Source organism: Cololabis saira, chromosome 18 (genome assembly GCF_033807715.1).
Source record: "Cololabis saira isolate AMF1-May2022 chromosome 18, fColSai1.1, whole genome shotgun sequence".
NCBI lineage: Eukaryota > Metazoa > Chordata > Actinopteri > Beloniformes > Belonidae > Cololabis > Cololabis saira.
This window is the reverse complement of record NC_084604.1, coordinates 41,186,113-41,206,801: the sequence shown is the minus strand read 5'-3', so window position 1 is coordinate 41,206,801 and position 20,689 is coordinate 41,186,113. Positions and strand designations below refer to the sequence as shown.

Sequence of the window (20,689 nt, the reverse complement as noted above, 5' to 3'; positions counted from 1 at the left end):
CCACGCTGCCGCGGCGATCACTTGGATGTGCCGGATCTCCACTCTTGTGATGTTGTTGCTCTGTGTGCTGCTGACGTGTTTTTGCACCTTGATACTGCGTATTATACTCGGTGTGAAGATGTTTTTTTCAGCGCTGCTGGCGGGTGTACGAAGACGCTAACCCCTCGTTTCCTCCTCTAACCCCTCGTTTCCTCCTCTAACCTCTCGTTTCCTCCTCTAACCCCTCGTTTCCTCCTCTAACCTCTCGTTTCCCCCTCAGGTCTGGATCAGCTGTGCCCGGTTCGAGCTGTCCCTCCCCGGCGGTGCCGACGGTGCCGGCGGCGTTAGCCGGCTGCAGCGCTGCCGGCGGGTGTACGAGGACGCTAACCTGCGTCTGCGCGGCGCCCCGGAGAAGGAGGAGCGTCTGATGCTGCTGGAGTCCTGGAGAGACTTCGAGAGAGACTTCGGGTCCGAGTCCGGCGTCCAGAGAGTCCAGCGGCTGCTGCCGGAGAAGGTGAAGAAGAGGAGGAAGCTGACGGCCGAGGACGGGGTGAGAACGGTCGCCACGGCGACGCCGCGGTCGCCACGGCGACGCCACGCTGCGTAGCCTAGCTGACTTTTAAAAGAGTTTTAAGCTGACGGACGACGACGGGGTAAATCTATCAATCTGTAATCTCTTTAGTTTAGTGTCCTGGTCTGTCAAGGACTTTTAAATGGTTTTAAAAGAGTTTTAAAGAGTTTAAAGGAGTTTTAAAGAGTTTAAAAAGAGTTTAAAGGAGTTTAAAGGAGTTTTACTAGAGTTTAAAAAGAGTTTAAAGGAGTTTTACTAGTTTTTAAAAAGGAATTTTGAGTTTTTGAGCCACAACTCAACTTAGAATGCTTCTTTACCTTGTTTTTAAAGTAGTTTAAAGAGTTTTAATGGACTTTTAAGAGTTTTCAAGGAGTTTAAAATAGTTTTTATAGAGTTTAAAGGACTTTTACCTCTCTCTAGTGATGGAGGATGGGAGGAATACTACTAACCTCTATCTCTCTAGTGATGGAGGATGGGAGGAATACTACTAACCTTTACCTCTCTCTAGTGATGGAGGATGGGAGGAATACTACTAACCTCTATCTCTCTAGTGATGGAGGATGGGAGGAATACTACTAACCTCTATCTCTCTAGTGATGGAGGATGGGAGGAATACTACTAACCTCTACCTCTCTCCAGTCTGACGGAGGATGGGAGGAATACTACTAACCTCTATCTCTCTAGTGACGGAGGATGGGAGGAATACTACTAACCTTTACCTCTCTCTAGTGATGGAGGATGGGAGGAATACTACTAACCTCTATCTCTCTAGTGATGGAGGATGGGAGGAATACTACTAACCTCTATCTCTAGTGATGGAGGATGGGAGGAATACTACTAACCTCTATCTCTCTCTAGTGATGGAGGATGGGAGGAATACTACTAACCTTTATCTCTCTCTAGTGATGGAGGATGGGAGGAATACTACTAACCTTTATCTCTCTCTAGTGATGGAGGATGGGAGGAATACTACTAACCTTTATCTCTCTCTAGTGATGGAGGATGGGAGGAATACTACTAACCTCTACCTCTCTAGTGATGGAGGATGGGAGGAATACTACTAACCTCTATCTCTCTCTAGTGATGGAGGATGGGAGGAATACTACTAACCTTTATCTCTCTAGTGATGGAGGATGGGAGGAATACTACTAACCTCTATCTCTCTAGTGATGGAGGATGGGAGGAATACTACTAACCTCTATCTCTCTAGTGATGGAGGATGGGAGGAATACTACTAACCTCTATCTCTAGTGATGGAGGATGGGAGGAATACTACTAACCTTTACCTCTCTCTAGTGATGGAGGATGGGAGGAATACTACTAACCTTTACCTCTCTCTAGTGATGGAGGATGGGAGGAATACTACTAACCTCTATCTCTCTAGTGATGGAGGATGGGAGGAATACTACTAACCTCTATCTCTAGTGATGGAGGATGGGAGGAATACTACTAACCTTTACCTCTCTCTAGTGATGGAGGATGGGAGGAATACTACTAACCTTTACCTCTCTCTAGTGATGGAGGATGGGAGGAATACTACTAACCTCTATCTCTCTAGTGATGGAGGATGGGAGGAATACTACTAACCTCTATCTCTCTAGTGATGGAGGATGGGAGGAATACTACTAACCTTTATCTCTCTAGTGATGGAGGATGGGAGGAATACTACTAACCTCTATCTCTCTAGTGATGGAGGATGGGAGGAATACTACTAACCTCTATCTCTCTCTAGTGATGGAGGATGGGAGGAATACTACTAACCTCTATCTCTCTCTAGTGACGGAGGATGGGAGGAATACTACTAACCTCTATCTCTCTCTAGTGATGGAGGATGGGAGGAATACTACTAACCTCTATCTCTCTCTAGTGATGGAGGATGGGAGGAATACTACTAACCTTTACCTCTCTAGTGATGGAGGATGGGAGGAATACTACTAACCTTTACCTCTCTAGTGATGGAGGATGGGAGGAATACTACTAACCTCTATCTCTCTAGTGATGGAGGATGGGAGGAATACTACTAACCTTTACCTCTCTAGTGATGGAGGATGGGAGGAATACTACTAACCTCTATCTCTCTAGTGATGGAGGATGGGAGGAATACTACTAACCTCTATCTCTCTAGTGATGGAGGATGGGAGGAATACTACTAACCTCTATCTCTCTAGTGATGGAGGATGGGAGGAATACTACTAACCTCTATCTCTCTAGTGATGGAGGATGGGAGGAATACTACTAACCTTTACCTCTCTAGTGATGGAGGATGGGAGGAATACTACTAACCTTTATCTCTCTAGTCTGATGGAGGATGGGAGGAATACTACTAACCTCTATCTCTCTCTAGTGACGGAGGATGGGAGGAATACTACTAACCTCTATCTCTCTCTAGTGATGGAGGATGGGAGGAATACTACTAACCTCTATCTCTCTAGTGATGGAGGATGGGAGGAATACTACTAACCTCTATCTCTCTAGTGACGGAGGATGGGAGGAATACTACTAACCTCTATCTCTCTAGTGATGGAGGATGGGAGGAATACTACTAACCTCTATCTCTCTAGTGATGGAGGATGGGAGGAATACTACTAACCTCTATCTCTCTAGTGATGGAGGATGGGAGGAATACTACGACTACATCTATAGTTACTAACCTTTACCTCTCTCTAGTGATGGAGGATGGGAGGAATACTACTAACCTTTATCTCTCTCTAGTGATGGAGGATGGGAGGAATACTACTAACCTCTATCTCTCTCTAGTGATGGAGGATGGGAGGAATACTACTAACCTCTATCTCTCTAGTCTGACGGAGGATGGGAGGAATACTACTAACCTCTATCTCTCTAGTGATGGAGGATGGGAGGAATACTACTAACCTCTATCTCTCTAGTGATGGAGGATGGGAGGAATACTACTAACCTCTATCTCTCTAGTGATGGAGGATGGGAGGAATACTACTAACCTTTACCTCTAGTGATGGAGGATGGGAGGAATACTACTAACCTTTACCTCTAGTGATGGAGGATGGGAGGAATACTACTAACCTCTATCTCTCTAGTGATGGAGGATGGGAGGAATACTACTAACCTTTACCTCTCTAGTGATGGAGGATGGGAGGAATACTACTAACCTCTATCTCTCTAGTGATGGAGGATGGGAGGAATACTACTAACCTCTATCTCTCTCTAGTGATGGAGGATGGGAGGAATACTACTAACCTCTATCTCTCTAGTGATGGAGGATGGGAGGAATACTACTAACCTCTATCTCTCTCTAGTGATGGAGGATGGGAGGAATACTACTAACCTCTATCTCTCTAGTGATGGAGGATGGGAGGAATACTACTAACCTTTACCTCTCTAGTGATGGAGGATGGGAGGAATACTACTAACCTCTATCTCTCTAGTGATGGAGGATGGGAGGAATACTACTAACCTCTATCTCTCTCTAGTGATGGAGGATGGGAGGAATACTACTAACCTCTATCTCTCTCTAGTCTGACGGAGGATGGGAGGAATACTACTAACCTCTATCTCTCTAGTGATGGAGGATGGGAGGAATACTACTAACCTTTATCTCTCTAGTGATGGAGGATGGGAGGAATACTACTAACCTCTATCTCTCTAGTGATGGAGGATGGGAGGAATACTACTAACCTCTATCTCTCTCTAGTGATGGAGGATGGGAGGAATACTACTAACCTCTATCTCTCTAGTGATGGAGGATGGGAGGAATACTACTAACCTCTATCTCTCTCTAGTGATGGAGGATGGGAGGAATACTACTAACCTCTATCTCTCTAGTGATGGAGGATGGGAGGAATACTACTAACCTCTATCTCTCTAGTGATGGAGGATGGGAGGAATACTACTAACCTCTATCTCTCTCTAGTGATGGAGGATGGGAGGAATACTACTAACCTCTATCTCTCTCTAGTGATGGAGGATGGGAGGAATACTACTAACCTTTACCTCTCTAGTGATGGAGGATGGGAGGAATACTACTAACCTTTACCTCTCTAGTGATGGAGGATGGGAGGAATACTACTAACCTTTACCTCTCTAGTGATGGAGGATGGGAGGAATACTACTAACCTTTACCTCTCTAGTGATGGAGGATGGGAGGAATACTACTAACCTTTATCTCTCTCTAGTGATGGAGGATGGGAGGAATACTACTAACCTCTATCTCTCTCTAGTGACGGAGGATGGGAGGAATACTACTAACCTCTATCTCTCTCTAGTGATGGAGGATGGGAGGAATACTACTAACCTCTATCTCTCTCTAGTGATGGAGGATGGGAGGAATACTACTAACCTTTACCTCTCTAGTGATGGAGGATGGGAGGAATACTACTAACCTTTACCTCTCTAGTGATGGAGGATGGGAGGAATACTACTAACCTTTATCTCTCTAGTCTGATGGAGGATGGGAGGAATACTACTAACCTTTATCTCTCTAGTGATGGAGGATGGGAGGAATACTACTAACCTTTACCTCTCTAGTGATGGAGGATGGGAGGAATACTACTAACCTCTATCTCTCTAGTGATGGAGGATGGGAGGAATACTACTAACCTTTACCTCTCTAGTGATGGAGGATGGGAGGAATACTACTAACCTCTATCTCTCTAGTGATGGAGGATGGGAGGAATACTACTAACCTCTATCTCTCTAGTGATGGAGGATGGGAGGAATACTACTAACCTCTATCTCTCTAGTGATGGAGGATGGGAGGAATACTACTAACCTCTATCTCTCTAGTGATGGAGGATGGGAGGAATACTACTAACCTTTACCTCTCTAGTGATGGAGGATGGGAGGAATACTACTAACCTTTACCTCTCTAGTGATGGAGGATGGGAGGAATACTACTAACCTCTATCTCTCTAGTGATGGAGGATGGGAGGAATACTACTAACCTTTACCTCTCTAGTGATGGAGGATGGGAGGAATACTACTAACCTTTATCTCTCTAGTCTGATGGAGGATGGGAGGAATACTACTAACCTTTATCTCTCTAGTGATGGAGGATGGGAGGAATACTACTAACCTCTATCTCTCTCTAGTGATGGAGGATGGGAGGAATACTACTAACCTCTATCTCTCTCTAGTGACGGAGGATGGGAGGAATACTACTAACCTCTATCTCTCTCTAGTGATGGAGGATGGGAGGAATACTACTAACCTCTATCTCTCTAGTGATGGAGGATGGGAGGAATACTACTAACCTCTATCTCTCTAGTGATGGAGGATGGGAGGAATACTACTAACCTCTATCTCTCTAGTGATGGAGGATGGGAGGAATACTACTAACCTCTATCTCTCTAGTGACGGAGGATGGGAGGAATACTACTAACCTCTATCTCTCTAGTGATGGAGGATGGGAGGAATACTACTAACCTCTATCTCTCTAGTCTGACGGAGGATGGGAGGAATACTACTAACCTCTATCTCTCTCTAGTGATGGAGGATGGGAGGAATACTACTAACCTCTATCTCTCTCTAGTGATGGAGGATGGGAGGAATACTACTAACCTCTATCTCTCTCTAGTGATGGAGGATGGGAGGAATACTACTAACCTCTATCTCTCTCTAGTGATGGAGGATGGGAGGAATACTACTAACCTCTATCTCTCTAGTGATGGAGGATGGGAGGAATACTACTAACCTCTATCTCTCTCTAGTGATGGAGGATGGGAGGAATACTACTAACCTCTATCTCTCTCTAGTGATGGAGGATGGGAGGAATACTACTAACCTCTATCTCTCTAGTGATGGAGGATGGGAGGAATACTACTAACCTCTATCTCTCTAGTGATGGAGGATGGGAGGAATACTACTAACCTCTATCTCTCTAGTGATGGAGGATGGGAGGAATACTACTAACCTTTACCTCTAGTGATGGAGGATGGGAGGAATACTACTAACCTTTACCTCTAGTGATGGAGGATGGGAGGAATACTACTAACCTCTATCTCTCTAGTGATGGAGGATGGGAGGAATACTACTAACCTCTATCTCTCTCTAGTGATGGAGGATGGGAGGAATACTACTAACCTCTATCTCTCTAGTGATGGAGGATGGGAGGAATACTACTAACCTCTATCTCTCTCTAGTGATGGAGGATGGGAGGAATACTACTAACCTCTATCTCTCTAGTGATGGAGGATGGGAGGAATACTACTAACCTCTATCTCTCTAGTGATGGAGGATGGGAGGAATACTACTAACCTCTATCTCTCTCTAGTGATGGAGGATGGGAGGAATACTACTAACCTCTATCTCTCTAGTGATGGAGGATGGGAGGAATACTACTAACCTCTATCTCTCTAGTGATGGAGGATGGGAGGAATACTACTAACCTCTATCTCTCTCTAGTCTGACGGAGGATGGGAGGAATACTACTAACCTTTACCTCTCTCTAGTGATGGAGGATGGGAGGAATACTACTAACCTCTATCTCTCTCTAGTCTGACGGAGGATGGGAGGAATACTACTAACCTCTATCTCTCTAGTGATGGAGGATGGGAGGAATACTACTAACCTCTATCTCTCTCTAGTGATGGAGGATGGGAGGAATACTACTAACCTCTATCTCTCTAGTGATGGAGGATGGGAGGAATACTACTAACCTCTATCTCTCTAGTGATGGAGGATGGGAGGAATACTACTAACCTCTATCTCTCTCTAGTCTGACGGAGGATGGGAGGAATACTACTAACCTCTATCTCTCTAGTGATGGAGGATGGGAGGAATACTACTAACCTCTATCTCTCTAGTGATGGAGGATGGGAGGAATACTACTAACCTCTATCTCTCTCTAGTGATGGAGGATGGGAGGAATACTACTAACCTTTACCTCTCTCTAGTGATGGAGGATGGGAGGAATACTACTAACCTTTATCTCTCTCTAGTGATGGAGGATGGGAGGAATACTACTAACCTCTATCTCTCTAGTGATGGAGGATGGGAGGAATACTACTAACCTCTATCTCTCTAGTGATGGAGGATGGGAGGAATACTACTAACCTCTATCTCTCTAGTGATGGAGGATGGGAGGAATACTACTAACCTCTATCTCTCTAGTGATGGAGGATGGGAGGAATACTACTAACCTCTATCTCTCTAGTGATGGAGGATGGGAGGAATACTACTAACCTCTATCTCTCTAGTGATGGAGGATGGGAGGAATACTACTAACCTCTATCTCTCTAGTGATGGAGGATGGGAGGAATACTACTAACCTTTACCTCTCTCTAGTGATGGAGGATGGGAGGAATACTACTAACCTTTACCTCTCTAGTGATGGAGGATGGGAGGAATACTACTAACCTCTATCTCTCTAGTGACGGAGGATGGGAGGAATACTACTAACCTCTATCTCTCTCTAGTGACGGAGGATGGGAGGAATACTACTAACCTATCTCTCTAGTGATGGAGGATGGGAGGAATACTACTAACCTTTACCTCTCTAGTGACGGAGGATGGGAGGAATACTACTAACCTTTATCTCTCTAGTGATGGAGGATGGGAGGAATACTACTAACCTTTACCTCTCTAGTGACGGAGGATGGGAGGAATACTACTAACCTTTATCTCTCTAGTGATGGAGGATGGGAGGAATACTACTAACCTCTATCTCTCTCTAGTGATGGAGGATGGGAGGAATACTACTAACCTCTATCTCTCTAGTGATGGAGGATGGGAGGAATACTACTAACCTCTATCTCTCTAGTGATGGAGGATGGGAGGAATACTACTAACCTTTACCTCTCTAGTGACGGAGGATGGGAGGAATACTACTAACCTTTATCTCTCTAGTGATGGAGGATGGGAGGAATACTACTAACCTCTATCTCTCTCTAGTGATGGAGGATGGGAGGAATACTACTAACCTCTATCTCTCTAGTGATGGAGGATGGGAGGAATACTACTAACCTCTATCTCTCTAGTGATGGAGGATGGGAGGAATACTACTAACCTCTATCTCTCTCTAGTGATGGAGGATGGGAGGAATACTACTAACCTCTATCTCTCTCTAGTGATGGAGGATGGGAGGAATACTACTAACCTCTATCTCTCTAGTGATGGAGGATGGGAGGAATACTACTAACCTCTATCTCTCTAGTCTGACGGAGGATGGGAGGAATACTACTAACCTCTATCTCTCTAGTCTGATGGAGGATGGGAGGAATACTACTAACCTTTATCTCTCTCTAGTGATGGAGGATGGGAGGAATACTACTAACCTCTATCTCTCTCTAGTGACGGAGGATGGGAGGAATACTACTAACCTTTACCTCTCTCTAGTGATGGAGGATGGGAGGAATACTACTAACCTCTATCTCTCTCTAGTGATGGAGGATGGGAGGAATACTACTAACCTCTATCTCTCTAGTGATGGAGGATGGGAGGAATACTACTAACCTCTATCTCTCTAGTGATGGAGGATGGGAGGAATACTACTAACCTCTATCTCTCTCTAGTGACGGAGGATGGGAGGAATACTACTAACCTCTATCTCTCTCTAGTCTGACGGAGGATGGGAGGAATACTACTAACCTCTATCTCTCTAGTGATGGAGGATGGGAGGAATACTACTAACCTTTACCTCTCTAGTGACGGAGGATGGGAGGAATACTACTAACCTCTATCTCTCTCTAGTGATGGAGGATGGGAGGAATACTACTAACCTTTACCTCTCTAGTGATGGAGGATGGGAGGAATACTACTAACCTCTATCTCTCTAGTGATGGAGGATGGGAGGAATACTACTAACCTCTATCTCTCTAGTGATGGAGGATGGGAGGAATACTACTAACCTCTATCTCTCTCTAGTGATGGAGGATGGGAGGAATACTACTAACCTCTATCTCTCTAGTGATGGAGGATGGGAGGAATACTACTAACCTCTATCTCTCTAGTGATGGAGGATGGGAGGAATACTACTAACCTCTATCTCTCTAGTGATGGAGGATGGGAGGAATACTACTAACCTCTATCTCTCTAGTGACGGAGGATGGGAGGAATACTACTAACCTCTATCTCTCTAGTGATGGAGGATGGGAGGAATACTACTAACCTTTACCTCTCTAGTGACGGAGGATGGGAGGAATACTACTAACCTCTATCTCTCTAGTGACGGAGGATGGGAGGAATACTACTAACCTCTATCTCTCTAGTGATGGAGGATGGGAGGAATACTACTAACCTCTATCTCTCTAGTCTGACGGAGGATGGGAGGAATACTACTAACCTCTATCTCTCTCTAGTGATGGAGGATGGGAGGAATACTACTAACCTCTATCTCTCTCTAGTGATGGAGGATGGGAGGAATACTACTAACCTCTATCTCTCTCTAGTGATGGAGGATGGGAGGAATACTACTAACCTCTATCTCTCTCTAGTGATGGAGGATGGGAGGAATACTACTAACCTCTATCTCTCTAGTGATGGAGGATGGGAGGAATACTACTAACCTCTATCTCTCTCTAGTGATGGAGGATGGGAGGAATACTACTAACCTCTATCTCTCTCTAGTGATGGAGGATGGGAGGAATACTACTAACCTCTATCTCTCTAGTGATGGAGGATGGGAGGAATACTACTAACCTCTATCTCTCTAGTGATGGAGGATGGGAGGAATACTACTAACCTCTATCTCTCTAGTGATGGAGGATGGGAGGAATACTACTAACCTTTATCTCTAGTGATGGAGGATGGGAGGAATACTACTAACCTTTACCTCTAGTGATGGAGGATGGGAGGAATACTACTAACCTTTACCTCTAGTGATGGAGGATGGGAGGAATACTACTAACCTCTATCTCTCTAGTGATGGAGGATGGGAGGAATACTACTAACCTCTATCTCTCTCTAGTGATGGAGGATGGGAGGAATACTACTAACCTCTATCTCTCTAGTGATGGAGGATGGGAGGAATACTACTAACCTCTATCTCTCTCTAGTGATGGAGGATGGGAGGAATACTACTAACCTCTATCTCTCTAGTGATGGAGGATGGGAGGAATACTACTAACCTCTATCTCTCTAGTGATGGAGGATGGGAGGAATACTACTAACCTCTATCTCTCTCTAGTGATGGAGGATGGGAGGAATACTACTAACCTCTATCTCTCTAGTGATGGAGGATGGGAGGAATACTACTAACCTTTACCTCTCTCTAGTGATGGAGGATGGGAGGAATACTACTAACCTCTATCTCTCTAGTGATGGAGGATGGGAGGAATACTACTAACCTTTACCTCTCTCTAGTGATGGAGGATGGGAGGAATACTACTAACCTCTATCTCTCTCTAGTCTGACGGAGGATGGGAGGAATACTACTAACCTCTATCTCTCTAGTGATGGAGGATGGGAGGAATACTACTAACCTCTATCTCTCTCTAGTGATGGAGGATGGGAGGAATACTACTAACCTCTATCTCTCTAGTGATGGAGGATGGGAGGAATACTACTAACCTCTATCTCTCTAGTGATGGAGGATGGGAGGAATACTACTAACCTCTATCTCTCTCTAGTCTGACGGAGGATGGGAGGAATACTACTAACCTCTATCTCTCTAGTGATGGAGGATGGGAGGAATACTACTAACCTCTATCTCTCTAGTGATGGAGGATGGGAGGAATACTACTAACCTCTATCTCTCTCTAGTCTGACGGAGGATGGGAGGAATACTACTAACCTCTATCTCTCTAGTGATGGAGGATGGGAGGAATACTACTAACCTCTATCTCTCTAGTGATGGAGGATGGGAGGAATACTACTAACCTCTATCTCTCTAGTGATGGAGGATGGGAGGAATACTACTAACCTCTATCTCTCTAGTGATGGAGGATGGGAGGAATACTACTAACCTCTATCTCTCTAGTGATGGAGGATGGGAGGAATACTACTAACCTCTATCTCTCTAGTGATGGAGGATGGGAGGAATACTACTAACCTTTACCTCTCTCTAGTGATGGAGGATGGGAGGAATACTACTAACCTTTACCTCTCTAGTGATGGAGGATGGGAGGAATACTACTAACCTCTATCTCTCTAGTGACGGAGGATGGGAGGAATACTACTAACCTTTATCTCTAGTGATGGAGGATGGGAGGAATACTACTAACCTTTATCTCTCTAGTGATGGAGGATGGGAGGAATACTACTAACCTCTATCTCTCTAGTGATGGAGGATGGGAGGAATACTACTAACCTCTATCTCTCTAGTGATGGAGGATGGGAGGAATACTACTAACCTCTATCTCTCTCTAGTGACGGAGGATGGGAGGAATACTACTAACCTATCTCTCTAGTGATGGAGGATGGGAGGAATACTACTAACCTTTACCTCTCTAGTGACGGAGGATGGGAGGAATACTACTAACCTTTATCTCTCTAGTGATGGAGGATGGGAGGAATACTACTAACCTTTATCTCTCTAGTGATGGAGGATGGGAGGAATACTACTAACCTCTATCTCTCTCTAGTGATGGAGGATGGGAGGAATACTACTAACCTCTATCTCTCTAGTGATGGAGGATGGGAGGAATACTACTAACCTCTATCTCTCTAGTGATGGAGGATGGGAGGAATACTACTAACCTTTACCTCTCTAGTGACGGAGGATGGGAGGAATACTACTAACCTTTATCTCTCTAGTGATGGAGGATGGGAGGAATACTACTAACCTCTATCTCTCTCTAGTGATGGAGGATGGGAGGAATACTACTAACCTCTATCTCTCTCTAGTGATGGAGGATGGGAGGAATACTACTAACCTCTATCTCTCTCTAGTGATGGAGGATGGGAGGAATACTACTAACCTCTATCTCTCTCTAGTGATGGAGGATGGGAGGAATACTACTAACCTCTATCTCTCTAGTGATGGAGGATGGGAGGAATACTACTAACCTCTATCTCTCTAGTGACGGAGGATGGGAGGAATACTACTAACCTCTATCTCTCTAGTGATGGAGGATGGGAGGAATACTACTAACCTCTATCTCTCTCTAGTGATGGAGGATGGGAGGAATACTACTAACCTCTATCTCTCTAGTGATGGAGGATGGGAGGAATACTACTAACCTCTATCTCTCTCTAGTGATGGAGGATGGGAGGAATACTACTAACCTTTACCTCTCTAGTGATGGAGGATGGGAGGAATACTACTAACCTCTATCTCTCTCTAGTGATGGAGGATGGGAGGAATACTACTAACCTCTATCTCTCTAGTGATGGAGGATGGGAGGAATACTACTAACCTTTACCTCTCTAGTGATGGAGGATGGGAGGAATACTACTAACCTCTATCTCTCTCTAGTGATGGAGGATGGGAGGAATACTACTAACCTCTATCTCTCTAGTGATGGAGGATGGGAGGAATACTACTAACCTCTATCTCTCTAGTGATGGAGGATGGGAGGAATACTACTAACCTCTATCTCTCTAGTCTGACGGAGGATGGGAGGAATACTACTAACCTCTATCTCTCTCTAGTGATGGAGGATGGGAGGAATACTACTAACCTCTATCTCTCTCTAGTGATGGAGGATGGGAGGAATACTACTAACCTCTATCTCTCTCTAGTGATGGAGGATGGGAGGAATACTACTAACCTCTATCTCTCTAGTGATGGAGGATGGGAGGAATACTACTAACCTCTATCTCTCTAGTGACGGAGGATGGGAGGAATACTACTAACCTCTATCTCTCTAGTGATGGAGGATGGGAGGAATACTACTAACCTTTACCTCTCTCTAGTGATGGAGGATGGGAGGAATACTACTAACCTCTATCTCTCTCTAGTGATGGAGGATGGGAGGAATACTACTAACCTCTATCTCTCTAGTGATGGAGGATGGGAGGAATACTACTAACCTCTATCTCTCTCTAGTGACGGAGGATGGGAGGAATACTACTAACCTTTACCTCTCTAGTGATGGAGGATGGGAGGAATACTACTAACCTTTACCTCTCTAGTGATGGAGGATGGGAGGAATACTACTAACCTCTATCTCTCTAGTGATGGAGGATGGGAGGAATACTACTAACCTTTACCTCTCTCTAGTGACGGAGGATGGGAGGAATACTACTAACCTTTACCTCTCTAGTGATGGAGGATGGGAGGAATACTACTAACCTCTATCTCTCTCTAGTGACGGAGGATGGGAGGAATACTACTAACCTCTATCTCTCTCTAGTGATGGAGGATGGGAGGAATACTACTAACCTCTATCTCTCTCTAGTGACGGAGGATGGGAGGAATACTACTAACCTCTATCTCTCTAGTGATGGAGGATGGGAGGAATACTACTAACCTTTACCTCTAGTGATGGAGGATGGGAGGAATACTACTAACCTTTACCTCTAGTGATGGAGGATGGGAGGAATACTACTAACCTCTACCTCTCTCTAGTGATGGAGGATGGGAGGAATACTACTAACCTTTACCTCTCTAGTGATGGAGGATGGGAGGAATACTACTAACCTCTACCTCTCTCTAGTGATGGAGGATGGGAGGAATACTACTAACCTTTACCTCTCTCTAGTGATGGAGGATGGGAGGAATACTACTAACCTCTATCTCTCTAGTGATGGAGGATGGGAGGAATACTACTAACCTCTACCTCTCTCTAGTGATGGAGGATGGGAGGAATACTACTAACCTTTACCTCTCTAGTGATGGAGGATGGGAGGAATACTACTAACCTCTATCTCTCTCTAGTGATGGAGGATGGGAGGAATACTACTAACCTCTATCTCTCTCTAGTGATGGAGGATGGGAGGAATACTACTAACCTCTATCTCTCTAGTGATGGAGGATGGGAGGAATACTACTAACCTCTATCTCTCTAGTGATGGAGGATGGGAGGAATACTACTAACCTCTATCTCTCTCTAGTGATGGAGGATGGGAGGAATACTACTAACCTCTATCTCTCTCTAGTGATGGAGGATGGGAGGAATACTACTAACCTTTATCTCTCTAGTGATGGAGGATGGGAGGAATACTACTAACCTCTATCTCTCTCTAGTGATGGAGGATGGGAGGAATACTACTAACCTCTATCTCTTTCTAGTGATGGAGGATGGGAGGAATACTACTAACCTCTATCTCTCTAGTGATGGAGGATGGGAGGAATACTACTAACCTCTATCTCTCTAGTGATGGAGGATGGGAGGAATACTACTAACCTTTACCTCTCTAGTGATGGAGGATGGGAGGAATACTACTAACCTCTATCTCTCTCTAGTGATGGAGGATGGGAGGAATACTACTAACCTCTATCTCTCTCTAGTGATGGAGGATGGGAGGAATACTACTAACCTCTATCTCTCTCTAGTCTGACGGAGGATGGGAGGAATACTACTAACCTCTATCTCTCTAGTGATGGAGGATGGGAGGAATACTACTAACCTTTACCTCTCTAGTGATGGAGGATGGGAGGAATACTACTAACCTCTATCTCTCTAGTGATGGAGGATGGGAGGAATACTACTAACCTCTATCTCTCTAGTGATGGAGGATGGGAGGAATACTACTAACCTCTATCTCTCTAGTGATGGAGGATGGGAGGAATACTACTAACCTCTATCTCTCTAGTGATGGAGGATGGGAGGAATACTACTAACCTCTATCTCTCTAGTGATGGAGGATGGGAGGAATACTACTAACCTCTATCTCTCTCTAGTGATGGAGGATGGGAGGAATACTACTAACCTCTATCTCTCTCTAGTGATGGAGGATGGGAGGAATACTACTAACCTCTATCTCTCTCTAGTGATGGAGGATGGGAGGAATACTACTAACCTCTATCTCTCTAGTGATGGAGGATGGGAGGAATACTACTAACCTCTATCTCTCTCTAGTGATGGAGGATGGGAGGAATACTACTAACCTCTATCTCTCTAGTGATGGAGGATGGGAGGAATACTACTAACCTTTACCTCTCTCTAGTGATGGAGGATGGGAGGAATACTACTAACCTCTATCTCTCTCTAGTGATGGAGGATGGGAGGAATACTACTAACCTCTATCTCTCTAGTGATGGAGGATGGGAGGAATACTACTAACCTCTATCTCTCTCTAGTGATGGAGGATGGGAGGAATACTACTAACCTCTATCTCTCTCTAGTGATGGAGGATGGGAGGAATACTACTAACCTCTATCTCTCTCTAGTGATGGAGGATGGGAGGAATACTACTAACCTCTATCTCTCTAGTGATGGAGGATGGGAGGAATACTACTAACCTCTATCTCTCTCTAGTCTGACGGAGGATGGGAGGAATACTACTAACCTCTATCTCTCTCTAGTCTGACGGAGGATGGGAGGAATACTACTAACCTTTACCTCTCTAGTGATGGAGGATGGGAGGAATACTACTAACCTCTATCTCTCTCTAGTGATGGAGGATGGGAGGAATACTACTAACCTCTATCTCTCTAGTGATGGAGGATGGGAGGAATACTACTAACCTCTATCTCTCTAGTGATGGAGGATGGGAGGAATACTACTAACCTTTACCTCTCTCTAGTGACGGAGGATGGGAGGAATACTACTAACCTCTATCTCTCTAGTCTGACGGAGGATGGGAGGAATACTACTAACCTTTACCTCTCTCTAGTGACGGAGGATGGGAGGAATACTACTAACCTCTATCTCTCTCTAGTGACGGAGGATGGGAGGAATACTACTAACCTTTACCTCTCTCTAGTGACGGAGGATGGGAGGAATACTACTAACCTTTACCTCTCTAGTGATGGAGGATGGGAGGAATACTACTAACCTCTATCTCTCTAGTCTGACGGAGGATGGGAGGAATACTACTAACCTTTACCTCTCTCTAGTGATGGAGGATGGGAGGAATACTACTAACCTCTACCTCTCTAGTGATGGAGGATGGGAGGAATACTACTAACCTTTATCTCTCTAGTGATGGAGGATGGGAGGAATACTACTAACCTCTATCTCTCTCTAGTGATGGAGGATGGGAGGAATACTACTAACCTCTATCTCTCTCTAGTGATGGAGGATGGGAGGAATACTACTAACCTCTATCTCTCTAGTGATGGAGGATGGGAGGAATACTACTAACCTCTATCTCTCTAGTGATGGAGGATGGGAGGAATACTACTAACCTCTATCTCTCTCTAGTGATGGAGGATGGGAGGAATACTACTAACCTCTATCTCTCTAGTGATGGAGGATGGGAGGAATACTACTAACCTCTATCTCTCTAGTGATGGAGGATGGGAGGAATACTACTAACCTCTATCTCTCTCTAGTCTGACGGAGGATGGGAGGAATACTACTAACCTCTATCTCTCTAGTGATGGAGGATGGGAGGAATACTACTAACCTCTATCTCTCTCTAGTGATGGAGGATGGGAGGAATACTACTAACCTCTATCTCTCTCTAGTGATGGAGGATGGGAGGAATACTACTAACCTCTATCTCTCTCTAGTGATGGAGGATGGGAGGAATACTACTAACCTCTATCTCTCTCTAGTGATGGAGGATGGGAGGAATACTACTAACCTCTATCTCTCTCTAGTGATGGAGGATGGGAGGAATACTACTAACCTTTACCTCTCTAGTGATGGAGGATGGGAGGAATACTACTAACCTCTACCTCTCTAGTGATGGAGGATGGGAGGAATACTACTAACCTCTATCTCTCTCTAGTGACGGAGGATGGGAGGAATACTACTAACCTCTATCTCTCTAGTGATGGAGGATGGGAGGAATACTACTAACCTCTATCTCTCTAGTGATGGAGGATGGGAGGAATACTACTAACCTCTATCTCTCTAGTGATGGAGGATGGGAGGAATACTACTAACCTTTACCTCTCTCTAGTGATGGAGGATGGGAGGAATACTACTAACCTTTACCTCTCTCTAGTGATGGAGGATGGGAGGAATACTACTAACCTCTATCTCTCTCTAGTGACGGAGGATGGGAGGAATACTACTAACCTTTACCTCTCTCTAGTGATGGAGGATGGGAGGAATACTACTAACCTCTATCTCTCTCTAGTGATGGAGGATGGGAGGAATACTACTAACCTCTATCTCTCTAGTGATGGAGGATGGGAGGAATACTACTAACCTCTATCTCTCTCTAGTGATGGAGGATGGGAGGAATACTACTAACCTCTATCTCTCTAGTCTGACGGAGGATGGGAGGAATACTACTAACCTTTACCTCTCTAGTGATGGAGGATGGGAGGAATACTACTAACCTATCTCTCTAGTGATGGAGGATGGGAGGAATACTACTAACCTCTATCTCTCTAGTGATGGAGGATGGGAGGAATACTACTAACCTATCTCTCTAGTGATGGAGGATGGGAGGAATACTACTAACCTCTATCTCTCTAGTGATGGAGGATGGGAGGAATACTACTAACCTTTATCTCTCTAGTGATGGAGGATGGGAGGAATACTACTAACCTCTATCTCTCTAGTGATGGAGGATGGGAGGAATACTACTAACCTCTATCTCTCTAGTGATGGAGGATGGGAGGAATACTACTAACCTCTATCTCTCTCTAGTGATGGAGGATGGGAGGAATACTACTAACCTATCTCTCTCTAGTGATGGAGGATGGGAGGAATACTACTAACCTTTACCTCTCTCTAGTGATGGAGGATGGGAGGAATACTACTAACCTTTACCTCTCTAGTGATGGAGGATGGGAGGAATACTACTAACCTCTATCTCTCTCTAGTGATGGAGGATGGGAGGAATACTACTAACCTCTATCTCTCTAGTGATGGAGGATGGGAGGAATACTACTAACCTCTATCTCTCTCTAGTGACGGAGGATGGGAGGAATACTACTAACCTCTATCTCTCTAGTGATGGAGGATGGGAGGAATACTACTAACCTCTATCTCTCTAGTGATGGAGGATGGGAGGAATACTACTAACCTCTATCTCTCTCTAGTGACGGAGGATGGGAGGAATACTACTAACCTCTATCTCTCTCTAGTGATGGAGGATGGGAGGAATACTACTAACCTCTATCTCTCTAGTGATGGAGGATGGGAGGAATACTACTAACCTCTATCTCTCTAGTGATGGAGGATGGGAGGAATACTACTAACCTCTATCTCTCTCTAGTCTGATGGAGGATGGGAGGAATACTACTAACCTCTATCTCTCTAGTGATGGAGGATGGGAGGAATACTACTAACCTCTATCTCTCTCTAGTGATGGAGGATGGGAGGAATACTACTAACCTCTATCTCTCTAGTGATGGAGGATGGGAGGAATACTACTAACCTCTATCTCTCTAGTGATGGAGGATGGGAGGAATACTACTAACCTCTATCTCTCTCTAGTGATGGAGGATGGGAGGAATACTACTAACCTCTATCTCTCTCTAGTGATGGAGGATGGGAGGAATACTACTAACCTTTACCTCTCTCTAGTGATGGAGGATGGGAGGAATACTACTAACCTCTATCTCTCTCTAGTGATGGAGGATGGGAGGAATACTACTAACCTCTACCTCTCTAGTGATGGAGGATGGGAGGAATACTACTAACCTTTACCTCTCTCTAGTGATGGAGGATGGGAGGAATACTACTAACCTTTATCTCTCTAGTGATGGAGGATGGGAGGAATACTACTAACCTTTACCTCTAGTCTGACGGAGGATGGGAGGAATACTACTAACCTCTATCTCTCTAGTGATGGAGGATGGGAGGAATACTACTAACCTCTATCTCTCTAGTGATGGAGGATGGGAGGAATACTACTAACCTTTACCTCTCTAGTGATGGAGGATGGGAGGAATACTACTAACCTTTACCTCTCTAGTGATGGAGGATGGGAGGAATACTACTAACCTATCTCTCTCTAGTGATGGAGGATGGGAGGAATACTACTAACCTCTATCTCTCTAGTGACGGAGGATGGGAGGAATACTACTAACCTCTATCTCTCTAGTGACGGAGGATGGGAGGAATACTACTAACCTCTATCTCTCTCTAGTGATGGAGGATGGGAGGAATACTACTAACCTCTATCTCTCTCCAGTCTGATGGAGGATGGGAGGAATACTACTAACCTCTATCTCTCTCTAGTGATGGAGGATGGGAGGAATACTACTAACCTCTACCTCTCTAGTGACGGAGGATGGGAGGAATACTACTAACCTCTATCTCTCTAGTGATGGAGGATGGGAGGAATACTACTAACCTTTACCTCTCTAGTGATGGAGGATGGGAGGAATACTACTAACCTCTATCTCTCTCTAGTGATGGAGGATGGGAGGAATACTACTAACCTCTATCTCTCTAGTGATGGAGGATGGGAGGAATACTACTAACCTCTACCTCTAGTGATGGAGGATGGGAGGAATACTACGACTACATCTATAGTTACTAACCTTTACCTCTCTCTAGTCTGACGGAGGATGGGAGGAATACTACGACTACATCTATAGTTACTAACCTTTACCTCTCTCTAGTCTGACGGAGGATGGGAGGAATACTACGACTACATCTATAGTTACTAACCTTTACCTCTCTCTAGTCTGACGGAGGATGGGAGGAATACTACGACTACATCTTCCCCGAAGACGCCGCCAACCAGCCCAACCTGAAACTTCTGGCCATCGCTAAGATGTGGAAGAGGCAGCAGGCGGCCGACGACGACGGGGACGACGGGGACGACGGGGGGGACGAGGAACCAGAACCGGAGCCGGAACCAGAGGCAGGGCCGGCCCTGGGGGGGGACCAGGGGGCCGAGGAGGAGTCTGGGCCCCCGGAGGAGGAGAGGGAGGACGAGGAGAGCCGGGGAGACGGTCGCCATGACGACCGCGACGACGACAGCAGCAGCAGCAGCAGCAGCGAGAGTGAGAGTGGAGACGATAAAGACAAAGACAAAGAGAAGAAGCAGCAGAGCGGCGAGGAGAAGGACTAGGCCCCGCCCCCGGGAGTTTAGGCCCCGCCCCCGGGGGTTTAGGCCACGCCCCCATGGCTGAAGCTCCGCCCCCAGGAGTTTTGTGTTTTCTAAGAACATTACGTTAAGTTTCATCAACTCTTGTGTTTGTCACATGTTTATTTCAGGATTTTACAGAAAATAAAGGATTGAAAAGAAGTTTTGTATCAGTGG

At 45.1% G+C, this 20,689-nt stretch overlaps 1 protein-coding gene across 1 annotated transcript in view; it reads left to right on the top strand.

Annotated features, from left to right (window-relative positions):
* crnkl1 (crooked neck pre-mRNA splicing factor 1) overlaps positions 1–20,674 on the top strand; it is a 72,292-nt gene extending 51,618 nt beyond the window's left edge. Inside the window, exons 12-13 of the mRNA XM_061747032.1 lie at positions 260–529; positions 20,108–20,674. Of these exons, the coding sequence (XP_061603016.1) occupies positions 260–529; positions 20,108–20,497 (660 nt within the window). The 3' untranslated portion in view covers positions 20,498–20,674. The remainder of the gene's footprint in view (positions 1–259; positions 530–20,107) is intronic.
* Positions 20,675–20,689: the final 15 nt, after the last annotated feature.